The 22,599-nt window shown below is 36.7% G+C and overlaps 1 protein-coding gene across 7 annotated transcripts in view; it reads left to right on the top strand.

The window, feature by feature from the left end:
• anks1b (ankyrin repeat and sterile alpha motif domain containing 1B) overlaps positions 1-10,953 on the top strand; it is a 209,180-nt gene extending 198,227 nt beyond the window's left edge. The window contains exons 21-27 of one of the 7 annotated variants that reach the window (XM_059026990.1): positions 2,061-2,132; positions 2,937-3,023; positions 3,599-3,736; positions 4,093-4,263; positions 7,427-7,537; positions 8,706-8,797; positions 9,760-10,953. In XM_059026990.1, coding sequence (XP_058882973.1) covers positions 2,061-2,132; positions 2,937-3,023; positions 3,599-3,736; positions 4,093-4,263; positions 7,427-7,537; positions 8,706-8,797; positions 9,760-9,778 — 690 coding nt within the window. In that variant the 3' untranslated portion in view covers positions 9,779-10,953. Of the gene's footprint in view, positions 1-2,060; positions 2,133-2,936; positions 3,024-3,598; positions 3,737-4,092; positions 4,264-7,426; positions 7,538-8,702 lie in introns of all 7 variants that reach the window. The other 6 variants (XM_059026989.1, XM_059026993.1, XM_059026991.1 and 3 more) reach the window with 6 other exon arrangements.
• Positions 10,954-22,599: the final 11,646 nt, after the last annotated feature.

Genomic DNA, 22,599 nt, shown 5'->3' on the forward strand with positions numbered 1-22,599 from the left:
ACACTTTTGTACTGTGCTATTTACAGTAAAATGCAGTAAAGGTATTCCTAATTTAGAAATGTGTACCCTTTTCAGACAAACAAATTAATAAAACACAAAAGCTTGTGTGTTTGACCTGTATGCTGGCTAAAACAAAGGTAGCAATCTCTTCATTTTCTGGACCAGTAGAGGCTACCACAGGTTATGTATGGTCTTCAGTTGCACATACTGTAATCTTGCTTAACCCTTTGCAGTCAATTTATTAAGTGCGCGTCAGGCCCAATTTATTTTCACACACGCAGTTAGTTTTAGACGCGCTGTTTAAAAGTATTTTTTTTCCCAACAGTCAAACGGGTTTAAAAGGCCCTGCATATCAACAAAGCACTCACTAGGCATCTCCAGCCCCGCCCCACCCTTTCGTTCGCTATAGCTTTCACATATGCTAAGAAATAAATAATAATAATAATAATAATAATAATAATAATAGTCGTACATACCGATCAATCATCTCCTGATCACTCATTTTATCACCAAACGCCTCAATAATGCGATCCAAGTCATTATTTTATTACTATAACATCTGAAAAAAGCTCTGCAAATGTCAGTGATATTCTCTGAGCGCTGATGCAGTACCATCCAGCTTGTTTCCTTATGACCGCCCCTATCTGATGCCAGGGGCAAGTATGACTATTCATGAGATACGCCCTTTTTTTCTGTTTTTTTTTTTTCGGCTTGTCTCGGCTCCTGACGCTCTCACTCGGCCATTGAATGGTTTTCTCGGCTTTTTCCGTAGAAAAAACAACTAAAAACCTGTTTTTTGTGTCTTTTTGATGATGTCGGACAGGGTCCGACATTGGACCTGATAGGAATAATTGCAATGTCGGACCAGGTCCGACATAGGACCGCAAAGGGTTAATCCATTTTATGGACTGATTAACATACTGTAATCTTGCTTAATCCATTTTATGGACCGATTAAGACTAGAACCGCCGGATTTTCAAACTACCTAGAACTGCCACGTGGGTCACTTTATTATTATTATTATTATTATTTATTTCTTAGCAGACGCCCTTATCCAGGGCGACTTACAATTGTTACAAGATATCACATTATTTTTACATACAATTACATTATTTTTTACACATTATTTTTATATACAATTGCCCATTTATACAGTTGGGTTTTTACTGGAGCAATCTAGGTAAAGTACCTTGCTCAAGGGTACAGCAGCAGTGTCCCCAGCCAGGGATTGAACCCACAACCCTACGGTCAAGAGTCCAGAGCCCTAACCACTACTCCACACTGCTGCCCATACATTTTTAAACCGCTTTGTTATGAAAATGAAAAAGACATACTATCGGATACAATTGAAAAGTTTTATTCATGAACATCATATCTAACATTTGCATCGCAGAAACACTATTTAATTGGAAAATTAAACATAAAACACTTTATTTTTATAATGAGTGCATATACAGCACGACTACAAACTGGCGGTTCTAGTGTTAAAATAGGAATCATTAACAGATATATTAAAATTGTAGCGCAGTATAAATACACTACTTAATGGCAGACTTGTTTGTACATTTGGAAGACAGATTGGTGTTTGATGCCTAATTGTACTAAGCAATATAAAACTGGATGGTAAAAAGAAAGATTTGAAAACTAGAACATGTCATCCTAAGGGACACACGCTTACTTTGAAAACAGATCAAGGCATCAGCATTTGTAAATGCTGTTAATTTTTACTATTTTATAACTTGATCCACTTTTCCTAGGAGGACAGTCAGACTGGTCCATCAGTAGGAGATTGTCATAATTAAGGCATAATGGTATACATTTATTACTAGTAAATGAGGCTACTATTTTAGTGTGCTTGGCTATAGAGCTTTAATTAGGGCATCTGCTCTTGGTGACTGACAAAAGGCTAATCATTTTTGTTGAGCTGTTACCCTGAATTACTACAAAAATAAAGTAGTAAATAAACGGATCATTAAACTCTTATCTCTGCATCACTGATGAAGACATTATAAGAAAAGGGGTTCATCATCTAATAAACATTCTTTCTCTTTTGTTTTTAGTACTTGGGCTCAATGTTGGTAAAAGAGCTGCGAGGAACAGAATCAACCCAGGATGCCTGTGCAAAAATGAGAGTGAGTGTCAGAGTCAATATCAGGTCGTTGTTTTCTTTTCTGACACGTTGGTGCTACTATTTAAGTTTCAACTAAAAAGGAAAGCGTTTGTAATGGACTTGACCTCAAAAAAAACCTTCCAAACTCATAGTTACATGAGGGGACCAATAAAGCAGAAGTTGAGGCATCTATAATGGAAATTAAGTCACTCAAATAACTTACCATCTGAACAGTGCTATAAAAGCCTCCCACACACCCTCCTGACAGTATGCGGCGCTATGCATCTCCTTCACTGGATTGAAAAGGGATGTATATTAAGTTGATTTTTCCATTGCTGATACATTACTGTTACTCTGCTTAGGTTCTCCTTTTTACAGGCCTCTTACAATAAGGGTTAATGAAAAACTGTTTGCATTCAGTATGGGATTTAGGTCATTCCACGTCATTTGTATGGCACCAGCAGTGTATTGCCATTTAGAAAATATTACTGACAAGACTTTAAGAGCTACCTTTTAGTCCCAAACCTTTACAAAAAAAAGGAAAAAACAGTACCCCTTTGGAAATGTAAAGGAATGACTTATTTTGTGTGTGTGTGTGGCAGGTGGCGTGGTTATCAGTCAGTGGTGTTGTGCTGTGTGAAGTGATAGACGTATAATGTAAATATTATATTAAAAGTTTAAGTTGCCTTTTTGTGGCCATTTTTGGGCATGTTTGGGCATACAACTATAATTATACATTCTGAACTATTGTATGTCTGCTGTTTTACATTATTTTTTGTATTTGCTCTATTGTGATCATATTTTTTTTTATCTTTGCATTTCACAGAAGTCGACAGAACAGATGAAGAAAATTCCAACAATTGTTCTTTCGGTTTCGTACAAAGGAGTCAAGTTCATCGATGCTTCGAATAAGGCAAGTCAGTCCAAGTAAATGTGGTAATTATTAGGGTGTAAATCATAGTCAAATAAAAATGACATCTCAGTTTGAAAAAAAGCTATTTGAAAACTCGGGATAGACCACTACAACAATGGTACAGCTTTAATAAAATGATGGATTTTGTGCACCATAGTAAAATACCATTATTGAGTAATAATGTTAGATTTAAGGAGGGTTAAAATTAATGATATACTGCCTAATGTTTTTTGTATTGCCTTTATTATTTTATTCCAATTATATGATAATTTAAATGACAGGCTTGTGAAATTTGAGTAATTAAATATTCCCTTTTGGGGGTTATAACACCATGATTAATTTTCATGCTTATGATACAAGATTTTAAACTTGTAATAGGAACAAGCTTTACAGAATACTGTATACTGGTCTTTTTCCCCCAAGGTGACCATTTTGAATAAGCAGTTTCTGCTCTAATGATGTTATCATTTAAAGGCGCTTAAAATAAAAATACAATTATTGCGGTGGGAATATTATACTGGACTAGTCCTTCCAAAGCTTTTTCTTATGGGTCATTTTTCCTGTTTGTTTGACAGAATATAATTGCTGAACATGAAATCCGAAACATCTCCTGTGCTGCCCAGGATCCGGATGATCTCTCTACGTTCGCTTACATCACAAAAGACTTGAAGTCCAGCCACCACTACTGCCATGTGTTCACTGCATTTGATGTGGTGAGTGTCAGTCCTCGGGTCCTATTTTATAATCAAAAGAGGAGGAGAGAGTTTGAATTACAAAAAAAGCAGTTTAAATCATATATATTTTTCGATATATTTATCTTGTTAATATTGTGGTTTAAATCCAAACCTTTTGTACTGTTAAGTTCAATGTTAGTTTGTATTACACATTTAACAAAAACAGCAAATGTCTTTTAGTATCTGAAACAGGGATATTTCCCCAAGCACATGTTATGTGCACGAGAAAACAACTTCCTGTTTATGTTCAGTGTTTTAAATAATACTGATCCTGTGTGACACTTTAGTTCAATGGAACTTGAACACAGTCTCTCTGTTTCGATTTTATTTTACAGAATTTAGCATATGAAATCATTTTGACGCTAGGGCAGGCTTTTGAGGTGGCTTATCAATTAGCCCTGCAAGCCAGAAAAAGTGGCCATGGTTCATCTACACTGCCGGAGAGTTTTGAGAATAAACCAGCCAAACCCATCCCAAAACCCCGCATTGGCATTCGAAAGTCAGTGGTAAGTATTGAGACATATACATTCATTGCTTATTGAAGTGTGTATATTTCGACATGACTCTTAATAGAATCATAAAAGCCTCTGGTTCTGGATGAGTCCATTAAGATTAAAAACGTTTCAGCCTATCATATTTTATCTTTAAAAAACAAAACAAACAAAAAAAACAGTTGGAAGAGCTTGTGTTTTGTAAGGATTCACAACAAAGAGGGAAGAATCTGAAACAATAATGGAGGGGAAAATAAATTATAAATACTATTGTGTTCAAGTGTTTATTTGTGAGTAGATAATGAAACTTAATGGGTTAAAAAGGTTTGGATGTTTTACAAGATGGTATTCATGTATGTCAGTCTGATGGAGTCCTTCATATTACTCCTCCTGCACAGAGCACCCGGTCTCAACGGACGGTGATAAACAGACCATCAGCTTTATGCATTTTCATAACTTTATGCATCCTCTCTTTTTTATATCTTGACCATCTCTCTGTCCTGTTTGATCTCATATCTTAATCCATTTGTCTGGTTCTACAATCTTCACTTTTTCCCTTCTTTGCTATTGACATTTGGTTATCAGTCTTGATCAGTTTCTTTTTCAATTATTATTTTTTTTTTTTAATAGAGTAGGTTTCCTTCCTTTAAATGGTAAACTCAGTCTTCCTATTCCGTCAGTCCCAGAAACAATGTCTGTTCTGGCCTCCTTTATGGCCTTGCTAGCTATTAATAGATTGTGTTTTGCTGCAGGAGAAAAAATGGCTGCTTTTTGCTGTGTGACAGGTTGGCTATGCTGCAGCATTAGAATAGGGGCGACAGCTTTTGCAATTCTACTACAGTTTGTTATAAGAAGAATCCTCAATGAACCTGTTTGAGTGACAATCAGTCATTTGCATAAAAAAAATAAAATAATTAGTAGCACGAAAAAAGCCTCCAAAAGGCAAAGAAGGCATCTTGAAGAATAGTTTATCGGGAATGTTGCCATTAACTGTTCTGTAAGGGTAGTAACTCCCATAATGCAATATGAATGGTGGGGAATGAGCTGCAGAATGGCTGGCTAGAGGCAATTTCCCCTTGAAGAAATGTGTGTGAAGCCAAGCCAGTACTTCCTAGGAGAACGTTCTTCTAATAAAATAGCCTCTAGGGTTAACCGTGCTTCAAATGACAATTCATTCACTCATACATTAAGCCTCAAAATATTATTAGCATACTTAAGTTAGTTTGATTTATTCTTTTCCTAAACAATTAAGGGTTTCACAATAATGCTGTATATATTTTTAAATTAAGACTTAATTACTGGTGCGTGTGTTTTTTTTTGTTTTTTTTAAGACTGTACAGTACAGTAACATGATTTTAATTAATTGTACGCCAGTTTTCCCTGGATGATTCTGAAGCTTTTATATTTTTAGTTAATACTGGTACTAGAAAACTGCCTCACGGTTTCATTTGAAAAAAAAATGTGTATAGTAAAAGTTCAGCTCATGCTTTGCTGCCAAATGAAGCTCACATACAAAAATACAAAATGAGAATATTTATTATTAACACTGGATATTCAACAGTTTCAAGGGGAACCCCATCACTACAAATACTAAATTAAAAATGTACAGTACAGTGTATACATTTTTCAGTGCATTCAGATTGCTATAAGTAGTTGATTTCAACAATACCCCTGAATAATGAATTTTAAAGACTCGATGTACAAGTCTTAACATGCTTACATCCTAAATGAAGACACATTGTTGAGTTATGACGTCATTGCCCATATTAAACCCTTCGACGCTACCAGTCTGCATTAACAAACGGTGTAGCAGTAGGTCTGCACCAGGTGTCTTCTGTTTAAATCAGTCAATTGTGTCACTATATGCAGAATACATTGTTTTGGTGCCAAATTAGATTTCAATTATCTTTAATGTGCAGGTGAGAGATGGAGGCCTCTCAGTTGGTAATCTAACAAAATGTGATCATGTTTAAAATAAATGAATAATTACTTAACCATCCGACCAAGAAAAAAAATTGACAGGCATATACCCAACATCCACTCATCAGTATGCAGCAGCTGAAGATATAAATGTAACATTAGTACCAGGGCTAGACGCCACGAAGACTGAACAGTTTTTAGAAAGACAGTCATCTAAAATATGTTATGAACAAAGCTGTGATGCTAAATACAGAATAAAATACTACAGGCTACTATAACATAATAAATCACTGTATTCTGTCCCATTACAGTATACCAATGTCTAAGGCCACTTGCATATTCTTCCCTTATACTGTAGACAAAGCTGGTCAGGAATTCGTTTCAGGTTTTTATATATGCTTATATAACTGTTCCACAATCCCAACACATCCCTGCTATGCTTCCCACACTTTTTTTTAATTATTTTTTTTAATACAGAGGTTGGGGAAAGCAACAGTGAGGATGCTTTCCAGCACAACCAGGATCTATTTAAATCGATCTATTTTAAATAAAGGATGCCCTTGGATACCGTACAATATGGATTTCTGAAATGCATTCGAAGCAGTCGGAAAAAAACTACCATTTAATCTGTCCAGCCTTCCATTAGTGGATTACTGTGTCCCATCAAATAGGCATTTTGACCCTGGTGGAATGAATAGGAGATTCATTAAAAAAAATTCTGCTTTTGATTAACTGCGTCTATCTGAGTAACATTAAAACAATTACTCAACAGTAACCTAGGATACTAGAAAGTACAGGAAGACCTTTTTATAGAAAGTTTTTTTACATGTGAAGCTGCTCTTCTGTATCCCTACTCTATCTCTATGAATTCCTGGAAAGGTACATTTCATATATTTTAAAGGGTCATATATTTAAAGTAAAATTAATTATTTTCTTTTTTTTCCCCAATTGTATTCAGCACAATGTGTCACTAACCTGGTTTTTCTACATGCATTATTTGATATGTTCCAGTAGTTGGAGAATATCTATTTTAGTTGTTTAGTTTGACACCATTTTCCCAATTTAATTGTAGTTTGGTAGTTAAATGCAAAAAAGAGAGATTTCAAGAACGAGGGAATTTGTTTCCATAACATCTTATGTTGATTGCATAGTGTATCCAAGGCCCTTACCAATTATTCATTTAATACTCTTCATATCTTCTGGATTCTTTTTTTCTTGATTTTCTGTGACTATTTTTTTGCCCTTGTTCCACTCTTAGGTTATGCCCCAAACTAGCCGCTGGTCCCTGGGTCACATTTACACCCCCCACAGACCTCCACACCCTCCTATTCCTCCTTCACGACTTCATCCTCACAAAGTTCAATTTCAGGTCTTCTTTGGTTTCCTTTGTTTCTTTCTTTCTGTTCCTGTTTTTTGTGTGTTATTAATTTACTCACTCATTACTCTGTTTCCCTGTCCTGGTTTCCCTCTCTCTTATGTTCATGTTCAAATGAACAGAAATGACTCATTATCTATGTGATCAGTGCCGTGGTCAGGAAGCAAAAACATACTTCATTTGACGTTGACTTTTAATATGGAGATACCTGTCAATTATTAACATTTATATCAACATTTTAGGAAAACCAAAATCAATTAGAATATAAACCTCTAACATATGACACATTAATACCTTGATATGTTGAATATGTTTCTTCAGAAAGTGATTTGGGATTTAATAACATATCCTGAGCTATCGTGATGAATGGACTAATCCACTAATCAATCACTCTCTGGGCATCTTTATATAATTAGCCAGTGCTGACAGTCAACAAAGGAAAATGAATCACTCCCTCTGATTTGTTTTGTAATACATTGTATAGCAGAGAACAGACAAAGCAACAAGGAAGATGCAATAAAAACAAAACATATACTCTTTGCACTGCAGTACAAGGAGGACAACTTTCTACTGCAGTGCAGAGAGTATATATGTTGTTTTTATTGCATCTTCCTTGTTGCTTTGTGGAGTAGTGGTTAGGGCTCTGGACTCTTGACCAGAGGGTTGTGGGTTCAATTCTAGGTGGGGGACACTGCTGCTGTACCCTTGAGCAAGGTACTTTACCTAGATTGCTCCAGTAAAAACCCATCTGTATAAATGGGTAATAGTATGTAAAAATAATGTGTAAAAAAATAATGTAATTGATTGTAAAAATAATGTGATATCTTATAATAATTGTAAGTCGCCCTGGATAAGGGCGTCTGCTAAGAAATAAATAATAACAACTACTAATAATGTAATGAAATAGGATGAAAAATAGTGATGAATAGTATAACTAAATCTCCAAAAGCGGTCAGATTTAGATGGCATTGTATTCACCAATTGGGTATTTGGAAGGCATCAGGAATATTTCTTTTTAATAAAAAAAAATAATAAAAAATAGTTCCAGGGTAGATCACAATCTTTAATCTTCTACTGGAAACAGTACGAGAATCGACATATTTTCAGCTTTTATTTAATAACAAAGTTTGATCTGTCCATATTGTGTATTGCATTACAGCAGATTGACCCACCATCGATGGAGCAAAAGAGTCACGCTAATGTGCCGTGGATTGTGGAACCTGGGCAAGAACCAAAAAGAGGAATCAACACTAAGTATGAGACCACTATTTTCTAATATAAACCCATGTCTACTTCTCCTCTCTGTGTGTGCCTTTGCACTCTGAGCAGTCACAGCACAGCGCTTCCCCTGTGGAGACCTTTGACCCAGTTGAAAGGAAGCCTGCACTGTCTTGAGTGACTTCACACCATTTACTCTCACCACTGCATGAGGCCACTGTCTCTCTCCTTGACATTCCTCCCACAGTGGCGCAGCAGTGACACTGACGCATGAGGACTGTCCTGAGACTTCTTGAAAGGCAGTCTTTCAGAGGGCCTAAATCAATGCAGTTTAGAGTTGCTCTTACTTGTGATGCAACACTTTTCTTTTTTCCGATTTTCTTCTTTTTCCCCCCTCGAGCCCTTGTGGGATTTCTGAAGCCCTCTCCGACTGCCTGAATGAAAAAAACCTTAATGCTGCTGAGAGCTGATAATACTATTAAAGTGTTTTTACATTCGTCACTAGCAACAAATGTTCTACTTTAGTTTGGTTACCTGTGCTGAGAAATTGAGAAAAATCTGAGGTTTAACCGCTTCATTGTACTGCTCACAGTAAGATGAACCTAACTGAACTGGCATAAAGGATTATTTGCTGTAAACTATGTAGCAAATCCAACTTTTTTGACTGAGATCAATGTACAACATGTCTTTGGAAGAGTGTCCCTGATTTAAACTGTTTTTGTTGTTATGTGAAATTTAAGCTAATGTATTCTACCAGCATATTGTTTACTTAATAAAAAGTTTATTTTCATCTTTATTTAAAAAAAAATAAAAAATAAAAACATAAAATGCATTGTGTCCTCAAAGTTTGAATCGGGGCTAGTGTACTATTCTATAAAAATGACTTCAGAACAACACTGTGTATAAAAGTAGAAGAACAAAAACTAAAAAAAAAAAGGTTCTTTTACTATGAAAAGTTTTTGAAAAAAACTTTTTGTTTTCATTTTGAAACTCTGTAGCTTAAAATATCCACTGTAGCTTGCCAAAAGCTTGAAGTCCATGTTGGATTGGTGAAGATGGCAGTCTTCAAAGCAGCAAGTGTGCAGCCCCCCCAGCTGTGGCAGTGAATTTTCTGGAATACACTGGATAAGTTGTTAAAGTTTTATATACAATACAGTGCCAGACGATCAGTTATTTAATTGTGGATGCAGAGCATGAAGCCATTAATAACTTAATGTGTTGCACAAAGTATTTAAAAACGGTACTCACAGTGACTGCAGAAAGTTATTTTTCATTTTAAAAAAAATGTTTTTGATTGAAAACAGTGGACTCCGCATGATATATTGTTGGTGTCATTGATTAATGAGCCTAGTGTTTACACAATCTATGTTTATGAATCTGCTTATATAGCAGTAAGATTGTGACAAATTTGGAGCTGTTTTTTTCGTTCTTCTGAAAGAGAACATTTCAGCCTGCTCATTTAACCACTTTTGTCCAACCTACAGTATCAATACGCTTTAATGTGGATTGAAACATTGTAAAATGTATTGAGACAGAATTTAACTGTGCTATGTGCACGATCAAAAATTATGGGAGGTGAATCATTTAAAAAAGATTGCCATCCGTTTAAATATTCATCTTGTGAAACATTCTTATGTTTAATATAGGATTATTATTATTATTATTATTATTATTATTATTATTATTATTATTATTATTGTGTAATTATGGTCTAACGTTGTCTTAATGTTACATTATTTTTATATGATATGCTGAAATCTAAGCTGGGCTTAATAACACTGTCATCCAAAAAAAAAAAAAAAAGAATGTGCGGATGGCTTAATTAGCTTGGTTTATAACTGAAAATCAAATGTATAATGTATGGTTGGGCTGAACTGAACTTCAAGTCAGTTGTAATCTTTTAATACAGTATTACATTACTTGAACAATACCGGTTCTCTTGTATATATTTGGCCTATTCATTGTTCATACATGTACGTAGTAAATATTGAAGTAAATAGCTCTGGAAACATGGTACCAAAATTTTAAAAAATGAAGGAAAGTAAATAGTGGCCTCACTGCAACTAATAAATGTATATATGCTTGGGCTTCCAGTTAAAAGATTTTGTAATTTGGGTCATTATTTATATCACTGTAAAAGCACATATAATAAAACAAACTTGTACAACCATAACCACCCTGGTATGCTTTGGTCTTAAATTTGGGTTGGATTTATATGAATTTAACCAAAAGGGAGAACGTAAAAACAGAATTGCATGACGAAATAGTAGGTCACACACACACACACACACACACACACACACACACACACACACGTGTCTTAAGTAGATTAAAAATAAAAATAATCATAGTTAAACATGTTACATTCTGTTTTGCTTCCTGTAGCATGCTGTACAAAAAGCATTCTTCTCTTATTATACATGTGTGTCGGTCCTACTCCAGCTTCTGAAGGTCAAGGCAAGCTGTGCCTGGAAGGGATGGGCTGCAACCTCTGCCTCAGTATGCTGCAGTGTTTCACGATTTAATCGCACAAACAGTAGAGCTTGGCCAATCAATAGTCAGCTATACATTCACAGGGTAGGTGGGGGAGGTGGCACTACAGTAGACATTACTCTTGTTGGGCATTTTTGCAGCATGAGTTGCTTAGGACATTAATGGGATATTCAGGGAAATTAATGGGGGGAAAAAAGGTTTTAAAAAATGCTGTTTGTTTATTAATAATGTATAAACAAGTTGTGTAGAAGACACTATGTACTGTCAATAAAATAATTTACTTGGCTTTAGAATTACTTCTGTAGCTGTACTTTAGAATCTCCTTCCCTAAAATTTACATAGCTTTAGATTTCAGCAGATATTTTTATACTTGTATAGCTAACTACTCAATTTTCACTTCTGCTTTTTAAATTGGGTGTGCCTACTTACTGTACAAATATAAGGGGTCCATATTCCTAAAGTATTGGCATACTGAAAAGTGCATTACAAGCCTATACAATTGTTGGAGTTGGCAGTTAAACCTCCACTGAATAAATAAAAACAAATCAGAAATGTTGCTACTATTCAGTTTCATAACCTGTTATCAAGATATTTGTGGGCCATTTTATCATTAAAACCTCTTGGTGTGTGGGTATTGGTTGAATTTACACAAAATACAGATTTATTAGTAAATGAAAAATGACAATGAAAACCAAATGTCACTCAAACACAACTGCATTACCTGTTGCTGTGAACCCAAAGCTTTGTTCTGCTCCACTATGCTTCACACAGCATCTCAGTAAACAAAGCTATACTTAGTGCCACCTCCTGACACTGGGAAACTATGTGAATCATTGCTTTGAACCAAATCCAGCAAATAAAGACATCTCCTTTTTATCTACATGAATGCTAATGCTGGAGTGAAGATAATAGATTTACCCATATCGGCAAACATTCAGAAAAACTCCTGGGGCCGGTTGTACTAACAAGATCAAAAAACAGGATCGGATCCGGTTTTTTCACTGGAGCCGGATCATGAAAAGGCGTTGTTAAGCGGATCAGGTTCAAGCTCCACTGATCCGATCCTGGAGCTGCGCAGCCGTAACTAGGGAAACTGACCAATGAGAAGCGAATATGCGTGGCACAGAGATTGAAGAATCCGAATGTCAGAAAATGAAGTTTGTTTAATTTAAACAACATGAATCAGAAGCAACTACTGTACATGTATAATTTAAAACTCCAGCGATTCTATAAAAACAGATCGAGTATATTAATAGCAGTATCTGTTTTTTTTTTTTTTTTAACTTCTAAAAATGTTTTAATAAATGTTACCGTAATCACGGCCGTGTGTATTTTCTGACGGACACACAGATATTTTACAGCGGTATAGCCACCATTCACACAAACATGTAGCTGCAGCGTCGGTTCAGGGCAAATTATCAACACATTTTGAGCAGATGTAATCAAGTGCTGACAAACAGCTGCAACTGGAAAATGTTGCGGACAGGGCGAGATTGAGGCTGTGAAAAGGTAAGCTTACGTTATTGAGAAAAAAAAGGAATTGGGGGGGATGATATGCATTAAAAAAAAAAATACAATGTTAAATCTAATTATTGATTTAATTGTAATCGATACCATGAGAACGCCAGTATGACTGTCAACACAGAAAACGTAGAAATAATATTTATGAAACCTCATTACGCAGTCAGGTCTATTTTTTCTGTAGCTATACGGCGAAAACATAAATGTCAGATATCGCTAAACACAACTAAACTAGTATTGTACAATTTTTTTTTCTAATTGATATTATCTTAATACAGTACTGTTACAGCTACTTTTAAATGCTTTGTTGCTTAATGTTTTCTAAAACATTAAATCATCTCTGTTTCAATCTATGTTTAGTTCCTCAATTTTTCAAAAGTGGGATCAAGTTCTGATCCTGCTCAAAAGCAAGATCAGGTTTGAGCTCAGATTTGAGCTCAGATTGAGCACTGATCTGTTTAGTACAACACAACTAGGATCAAGATCAACATCTGAGCCCGGATCCCTTTAGTACAACCGGCCCCTGAGGTAAATTAAAAGTTTCAATGAATATATTTTAAGGTTAACAGAAAATGTCTAAATGCCATATTACTTAGAAATATACTGATGCAAGATCAGATTTGTATTGTTGTTTTCACCTCAATCCTTAATCACTACCTGTTTAAACTTGAAATGACATAAATCTTTACATTTGTAGAATATAGGTTAAATCCTGTAAATAGTTCAATTATTAGCATGATATACACACACATCGTGGTTTACTGAAATGCAGTACGTAGTAACACAGTTTGCTTTTTATGTTAAAATGATTGATTTAAGCTGATAAAAATAGCAAAACATTTTTGGGGCATTTTCTCATGAAAACCTCTTTGGGTGGGGAGTGTTGGCTGGAATAAAAACATCCTTCAATAAATTGGAAAAAAAAAAAAAATTAAAAACCAAACTGCAATTAATTGTATGACTCCATTGAAACATCCATAGTGAAGGAAGGTAAAGAAAAGAGCCACTGTTAATCATATTCTATCATTGTACTGTGCTTAGTCTTGCCCTTATAGTTGATCTGTTCAGTCACACAGCAGTCTGGTATCACTCCCCTGTGTCAATTGCGATTATCCACACAAAACGTGAAGAGAATTATCCACATTAAACACAAGATAATATGACACTCCAGAACCAGGGTTGCCTGACCCAGATAACTTGTACTGTATACTTACAATACATAAAAAGTAGCTATAAGAATTGATTATTGTAATTTATATTTCTCCTACAAGGGACTGTATTTTGACTTTTTCTAATGGGTTCATAAACTTAAACAACCCGTGTGCAGAAATTATCAAAATACCTACACTAAGCACAATGAAAGGTGGGAAATGGCCTTAAAAACGGCTAGTAAAAAATAGTTAATTTTGGAAAACCAAAGATAGAAAAACAAAGAAGCAGACTAAAGCCTGTCATACAGCTCATTATCAGCACAGCTGAAATGGTGCCTGACAATCTCCATTTCAGAGGAAACCCAGGTCAATGTTCAATTATGCAATATCAGCATTTTATAAATCACTTTAAAAGTTCTGATCCTTTTGGAAAATAAATACAATGACTTTGGTTCTAGCAACTACAAGTATGACAAAATACAATTCAATAATGGAGCAGATAACAGTGTCAGTGATAGTTGCATCAGGATATAATTAAATACAAAATACTACAGATTAAGTAACACTTGACAGATTACAGTAATCTAAAGTACAGGATTAAAAGCAGTAAAATAGGGGCAGATAAGAGCAAGTAAAGCACATTTAAGGAAGAGTGATAAGTGTCCAGGGGGAAAAACAGAGGAGTTCTACAGGTGCTGTCTGAAGAGGGGGGTCTTGAGGAGGCGCTGGAAGGTGGTCAGGGACTGGGCAGTCCTGACATCTGTAGGAAGGTCATTCCACCACTGTGGGGCGAGGGTGGAGAAGGAGCGGGCTCTGGAGGCAGGGGAGCGTAAAGGAGGTAGAGCCAGTCTTCTAGTGCAGGAGGAGCGGAAAGGTCGAGTGGGGGTGTAGGGAGAGATGAGGGTCTGGAGGCAGCTGGGTGCAGTCTGGTCAAGGCATCTGTAGGCTAGTACAAGAGTCTTGAACTGGATGTGAGCAGTGATCGGGAGCCAGTGGAGTGAGCGGAGCAGTGGAGTTGCGTGGGAGAAGCGAGGCAGAGAGAACACCAGGCGAGCAGCGGAGTTCTGGATGAGCTGGAGCGGACAGGTGGCGGACGCAGGGAGGCCACCCAGGAGGGAGTTGCAGTAGTCTAGGCGGGAGAGTACCAAGGCCTGGACCAGGAGCTGGGTGGCGTAGTTGGTGAGGAAGGGTCAGATTCTACGGATGTTGCTCAGGAAGAATCGGCAAGTGCGTGCCAGAGTGGAGATGTGCTGGGAATAAGAGGCAGGGGTCCAGGGTGACTCCGAGGTTCTTAGCAGAGGAGGAGAGAGAGAGAGTGTGGTAGATTCCAGAGGAACAGAGATAGGGAGATCAGAGGAGGGAAAGAAGAGGAGGTCAGATTTAGAGAGGTTGAGTTTGAGGTGATGCGAGTGCATCCAGGAGGAGATAGCAGACAGACAGGTAGAGATACGGGAGGGGATGGTGGAGTCAGAGGTGGGGAAGGAGAGGAAAATCTGAGCATCATCAGCATAGAAATGGTATGAGAAACCATAGGATGTGATGAGGGGGCCCAGGGAGCGGGTGTAGAGAGAGAACAGGAGAGGACCCAAGACTGACCCTTGGGGGACTCCTGTTGAGAGAGGGCGAGGTGTGGAGGTTGCTCCACGCCAGGTTACCTGGTAAGTGCGGTTGGAGAGGTAGGAGGAGAAACAGGCCAGAGCAGTGCCAGAGACTCCCAGGTCAGCGAGAGAGTATAGTAGAATAGAGTGATCGACAGTGTCAAAGGCAGCAGAGAGGTCGAGGAGAATTAGGACAGAAGAGAGAGATGCAGCTCGGGCAGAGTTTAGTGAGCTGGTGCCAGACAGGAGGGTGGTTTCAGTGGAGTGAGCAGAGTGGAAGCCAGATTGGAGAGGGTCGAGCAGAGAGTGGTTGGAGAGGAAAGCAGAGAGCTGGCGGTGTACAGCCCACTCGAGGGTTTTGGAGAGGAAGGGTAGGAGGAGACAGGACTGTAGCTCTGGAGGAAGGTAGGGTCGAGGGTAGGTTTTTTGAGGAGGGGAGTGATAGAGGCTTTTTTGAAGGCAGAGGGAAAGTAACCAGAAAGGAGAGAGGTGTTCAGAAGGGAGGAGGTGAAGGGGAGGAGAGCAGGAGCAGCAGCTTGAAAGAGGTGAGTGGGGAGGGGGTCCAGGGCACACGTGGTGGGTTTGTGACCCTGGAGCAGGGAGGAGAGGTCAGAGTCTGAGAGGGGAGAGAAGGTGGAGAAGGAGGGTGAGTTAGTAGGGGATGCAGTGGATGTAGGGGTTGGAGCAGGAGGGGGTGCGGGGGAGGGAGAGGTGTTAAAGAGTTTGCGGATGAGGCCCATTAGTGCAGCGGCCATTGCAGATGTCAAAGTCTTCATCAAGTAAGATTTAAACAATAGACAGACAATATGTCAATATTTTATCTAACTATAATAAAGCTTTAAATCCAGCGAACAAGCCTTCTACTGTAATTGTATCTCGTTTCAAGTCATGCAAGTGGAGTCTCCAATAGAAATGTAGAATTTGCTGCCACTTAGTAGTTGGGGTGGGTTTAAAGTATTCAGAACGAATCAATGACAGATATGAGTCAGGAAGGAGGGACATTTCCCAACTGTATGGAAAGGTATTTTTTTTTCTTGTAGTAGGTTTTCTTTTCTTAAATGGGAAAGGGGTAAAGTCAACGTGAATTGAGTAACCATTTCCAGTGTTTTTCCGGTGTTTATTGACTAATTTCATTTTGTTTTTGTATCGGGGGTGTTTTATTGGTTTTTATTGGTTAAAACCAAAAAGTACTCTATGTGTGTTCCTGAACTTTTTTTTATTTATTTATTTATTTATTTAAATAAGCATTTATTTACAGCACACATTTAATTCCCGAAACAACTATAATACATTTTTGGTAGCGTTGCCATCATCATAATGTACTGTACAATTTAATTGTATGCCTCTCCATTTTCAGTAAACATACACAGCTGTCAACCCTGATGAAACACAATGCCAGTAAGGAACATGCTGCAGCCAAAAACAGACACCTTCACAGAAAAGCTATTATAAAGTGAGAGGACAGTTAGAACGTAATTATTTCTGTTTATTATGACTATGTGTCTGCTGATTTAATTCAGTAAATTAATCCTGTGCAAAATTTCACCTTGAAATAAAAAGTAATTATACTAATTGTGACTTATTTTATTATATCAAAACTGTACTACTGCAGTTTGTAAGCAATTTAAAATGACTACTGCTGATACATTTCTGGGAGTGATTATTACTGACAGAAAAAAATGATCTTGAGTGATACAAATGTTCCTGTTACAACACACATCTGTGTCTGTCTATTGTTTAAATCTTACTTGATGAAGACTTTGACTCATGCAATGGCCGCTGCACTAATGGGCCTCATCAGTCCAGAAAAATGTATTCAAATACACCTCTGATCTCCAAAATAGCAATATGATTTTTTTTCTATCCATTTCATAACCACACGGTCCAGCTGCAGGAACCAGATGCAGTCCTATACTTGGGTTGCTTCCACCAGCAATGCTTCAATTCTCTGCAGTATTTGTAGTAAAACATTAAAGCTTCTAGTGCAGAAAAATCAAGTGTCTAAACTTCAGTTTTCATGATTCAGGCTTAGCAGGCAGTTTCTGTTATGATGGTTAAAAAAATCCCCATTTTTTGAATGAGGACTGTAAAAACTGCACATTTCAGATAGAAAATGGAAGTGCATGATTTATGGAATTGTTTGTTATGCACAACCACTTGAGGGAATTACAGCACCTTTTCAGTACTTCCTAATGAAGTTACTGCAATAGTTAGTATTGACTCAGGGCTTTTTATACTTAGAATCCAGTAATTGGTTTGTTTTCTTGTTTGTGCTTTGAACTGTTTTATTTGAGCTGTTGAAATATCCAGTAAAAATAAATCAAAGACATAAATTAAAAGTAAATGCATTTTCTACTTTTCATACGCTATTGTACAGAAAATCACACTTTGGTTATGACACAAAACGCCACAGTGAATAGATATATTTACTGATTGCAGCATGGTAGACTCTTGTGACACTTGGAGTTACACAGGACTCCTGAAGCCTTAAAATAGCACTTTCTGTTTGAACATTTTTTTATTGCACATACATCTGTTGAATCCTTGCCCACCAGAAAGATATTGAAGATTAGAAACAACTTCCCTGTCTGGTTGGCAACTACATAAATGCATGAAAGCGATTAGAAAGACATTCGGTCATCAGCCAAAGGCACTTGGTTATTCCTGAGATTTACTGGTAAATGTCACACATACATATATACACACACACAGAACATTGTAGCTCCCTAGTTTAGTCAACTGCTGCAGGAGATATACCATCTGGGAATCTGATAATGTAAAAACCAGAACTGTAGGCAGATCTTGCTAGAGGTTTGGCACAAATGACATTCAGGAAATAAAAGAGGTGATTGCAGGGAGAATAATGATGAGATACAGTTACCCCACCTAAAGTAGAAACCTGTATCTCTAATGTTGACAGTTATATATTCATGTTCAAAATATATACTGTATGTTGCACAAACTAAGCCAATCTGCCACATTTCTTTGTAAGACGTGTGTGTGAAGCTGACGTCTTGCTCTGGGGTTGTGAAATTACTTATTTACTGCTATGCAAGCCACACTCATGTCTAGACTTGTAATGCTGTAAATCTGTCAGTCCTGCTGACACTATCGACTTGCTGTACAGCTCTGACACCACCTGTCAGTCTTGAAAAGAACTTCAACCTCTTTTCTTTTTAACCTGGCCAGAGAAGACCTCACTTGGCTGTCAATCTTCTCTGTCCCAGCACTGAGACAAGGACCATCTTCATTGGTTGGTACTCTCCCTTTAAAGTTAGTTAGTCTACTGTTTTTTTCGCAGGTGTTTTATAATTCCTGCATTGCACTAATAGTCTGTGGCCTCTAATGCATTTTGATTCCTAAATGGCTGTTCTGATAACTTCATCTTTTCTGAGATGAGTAAATAATCTTGTAAAGTTTCTGCATAAAAACTATACCATACCAATTTGAAAATAATGCTGTCTTGTTTTTTACTTCAATTTTGTTTATTGCTGTTCAGTACATTTAAACCAGTAGGTATTTGTAAAATGTGTATAAAAAACAACACTTTATTGAGTTATACCTATGTGCAATCCAAAAGGTTGATAGGAGGCTATGCTTCAAATGGACATGCACGATCTGTGCATAAGGGTCCACACTGACATACTTCAGGGGACTCTCCTTGATAAAATGAAATACAACATCACCCAGAATATCGGAAGACCTTTTACAGCAATCCTGTTTAAGACATCTTTTATAATAACACTACATGATATCAAGGTTAGTATATCCGCATACCTAAAGCTTTCTATTAAGACTGTTAGAAAGCGATCATGGTCCGATATATAAAATAAAATGCGATTTTTGTTTGTGCTGTCAGGCCCAGGAAAACTTGAGAGTATAGAGAAGTTGCAGTGGCTTCTGGGAGATTCTGACCTTCATTAAATGCATACACTTCTTCAGAATAATCATGATCTATATAAAAAATAAAAAACTTTAACATTCTATCCCTAACTCTAACCCACATTTACTTGAAGACCTGTGTGTAGTTTAGAGCAACCCTAACCATAATGTGCAGGTTAGGAATAATGCATAGAGGGTTAAGGTTAAACCGCTGTAACCTCTTACTGATCGCTGATTTTTCTTGACCTTCATGCTTTCAATGTCTTTGAAATGTACAACTTCCTCCATATAACCTAAAATACAAAAACTGGGCTATAAACAAAACACGGAAATGCAAGACTGGAATATGTCAGAGCACTTGGTTTGTTGAAAGCATTTTATAATCCAATCTATTTGACAGTTAAACATCACTACTACCCAAGCTAGAATCTGGTGTAGAAGGTAGTTTCAAAAGGTAGGTGAATGACAACCTTGAACCTGATTTTCAAAGGTTTTAGTAAGCACTGAAAATGCTGAAGAAGAAAGAAGTGACCATTCATGTTGCGTATTAATCGCTTGATACCTTGTACTGCTCAACTTACCATTACATGCATTTGGAAAGGGTTAATTCATTTTGGAATTGCCACACAACAGCCAGTGATTTTTTAGAAACTAGACAGTAAGCTGCCAAATTGTCTTAAAGAGTCATGACCAAAATAAATTGTGAAGCGAATTTGAATTGCTGCATTACTTTGAAATTCAATGAATTAGCTTTCTGCTGGCCTTGCACTTCAAGGCACTAGAGTGCTAGACAGGCCAGCAAAGTCACACAGAGCTTACATCTGGGAAACAGTGATGGACATGTCCAGGTGGACATGGATCTATGTTTAAGAACAAATCCATGTGCAACATACATATAGTTCTTGTAAAATGTAAAATGTTCAGTGTAAAAGTTACACTTTTGTTTTGCTTACCTTAGCTACAGCAGATAAAACAGATGTGATCACTATTTTATCAAGTAAACAACCATCTGACAAAGTCTAACTACTGGCAAGGCAATATTTTACTTGCAAAAAAGCTCTCATGTTTATTCAATGGCTTTCATTTGTTTTTGTGCTTGTTTGCTATTTTTCTGGCGCATCAGTTGTCTGCAAGTGCAGAGAGCCAGTTTTATCACCACCTGTCAGGAGCTTCTAGTTAAATATTCCATGAGCGTTTGCCATAAGGAATTCTGCAAAGTTAATCTGTGTGTGTGGGGGGGGGGGGGTTGTGCTTATTCATAAATGTATGGAAGGTCTGTATTTATTTTGCATAATATTTTCAAAATAGGCTTTTCAAAACAATACAGAAACCTCTATCAAGTGTGTTCTGACTTTTGAAATGCTGATAAGTCAGTGTTTAATCAGAGTTTTGCCAAAGTTTTGTCAGAGTGCAGACTATAGAAATGCAGCAATGATACACAACAGCGATCACAACATTGATTTAGCTGTCAAGAAAGCTTGGGTTTTAATTAAATGTCAGACAGTATGTTAATTATATTGTTGTGAAATAAATGGAAATCAGGTTTTAGGAGAGCTTATTAACAAAACGCAAAACCTACTGTAGTGTAAAAACTGTATGTTGTGCATTCAGCAATTACTTATTAACAACGTAAAGCACAATTCCCTTTCAAGATGTATTTTAATTCAAGTGCTACTGGCTGCCTTCACTGCTGAGGTAATTAATAGAAAAGGGTTGTTTTGTAATCTAGTGCTGCTGGCAATGAATGATAAATTAATGAAATAAAAGAACAAATTAAAGTCTCCACTAAAATACCTTTAGGGTATGCTTTCTAAATTTAACTAACCTTCAGAGACCAGAGACCTAGGAAATTCAGTGAATTGTAAAAGGATTACTTTTCACTCAAATGCATAAAAAGAATGATTCATATCTGTGTGATTTATTAAACAGAGTTTAAATACATCATTCCAGATATTGTATAAACCACTGTGATTTATTTTAGAAAAATAAGCAATTGTTGAAATTTTGTTCCGACCAATTCCAGTCTTATGTTTTCAGAGGGCAATCCTTCGAAATCTACAGATGGTTTTAACATAAATAGGCAACTTTAGTATGGAATTCATCATATGAATGTACACCTTGCAGTATTAACAAATACAACATGAAAAGCCACTGAAACATCACATCAGTGACAGCCCTCCTCTGAACAGGAAAAAAAGCATGTAGCTATTTTTTTTCTTGATTTACATTCCTTCCCAATGAATTTTGAAAACAATGAAAATATCTGAGTACATCTTTGTTCAGGAATTTTTAGAGGTAACATTGACATTACGTATGAAATATAGGGCAGCAGTATGGAGTAGTGGTTAGGGCTCTGGACTCTTGACCGGAGGGTTGTGGGTTCAATCCCAGGTGGGGGACACTGCTGCTGTACCCTTGAGTAAGGTACTTTACCTAGATTGCTCCAGTAAAAAACCCGACTGTATAAATGGGTAATTGTATGTAAAAAAATAATGTGACATCTGTATAATGTGAAATAATGTATAATGTGATATATTGTAACAATTGTAAGTCGCCCTGGATAAGGGTGTCTGCTAAGAAATAAATAATAATCATAATAAAATGTGAGGCATGATATTCATTGTAATAATCTCTATACCCACAGAGAGATGGGTAAAGAATTCTAACCTTCCACTTGTATCTGTGTTATAGTTACTAAGTTAGTAAATTGTTACTCTGTTGGAAGCGGATTGTAATTCATTATGTTGAATACATATTAACTGAAACCGGACTGATTGCTTTTATTGTATTGGTATACCGTCCTTAAAGTATCACAGATAGTGATATCGGATCCTTAGAACATGGTGTGGATTGTAAACAAAAGAAAATATGGCACAAAACTAACATACAGAAAACCATTTGCTTAAATAGGTTACACATTACAGGCCCTAGAAAATGAACAGCCAGTTTCTTCGGTACACGCTGATTTAGCAATTTAAATAAAAATGCTGCAGTATGTATCACCCCTAGAATATAACAGCACTATCATATGATACTCCCTTTTAAACTAACTACTGTCCCTCAAATACCATAGCTCAGGATGATTCCGCCATTTCAAGTTTATATTCAGTATCCTCTTCCATTCAGTATCTCCTCAATATATCATTAACAATTTCTTCTGAAATCTCTTATGTTCAGGGTTTTATAAAAAGCA

Source organism: Acipenser ruthenus, chromosome 7 (genome assembly GCF_902713425.1).
Source record: "Acipenser ruthenus chromosome 7, fAciRut3.2 maternal haplotype, whole genome shotgun sequence".
In the NCBI taxonomy this organism is placed as follows: domain Eukaryota; kingdom Metazoa; phylum Chordata; class Actinopteri; order Acipenseriformes; family Acipenseridae; genus Acipenser; species Acipenser ruthenus.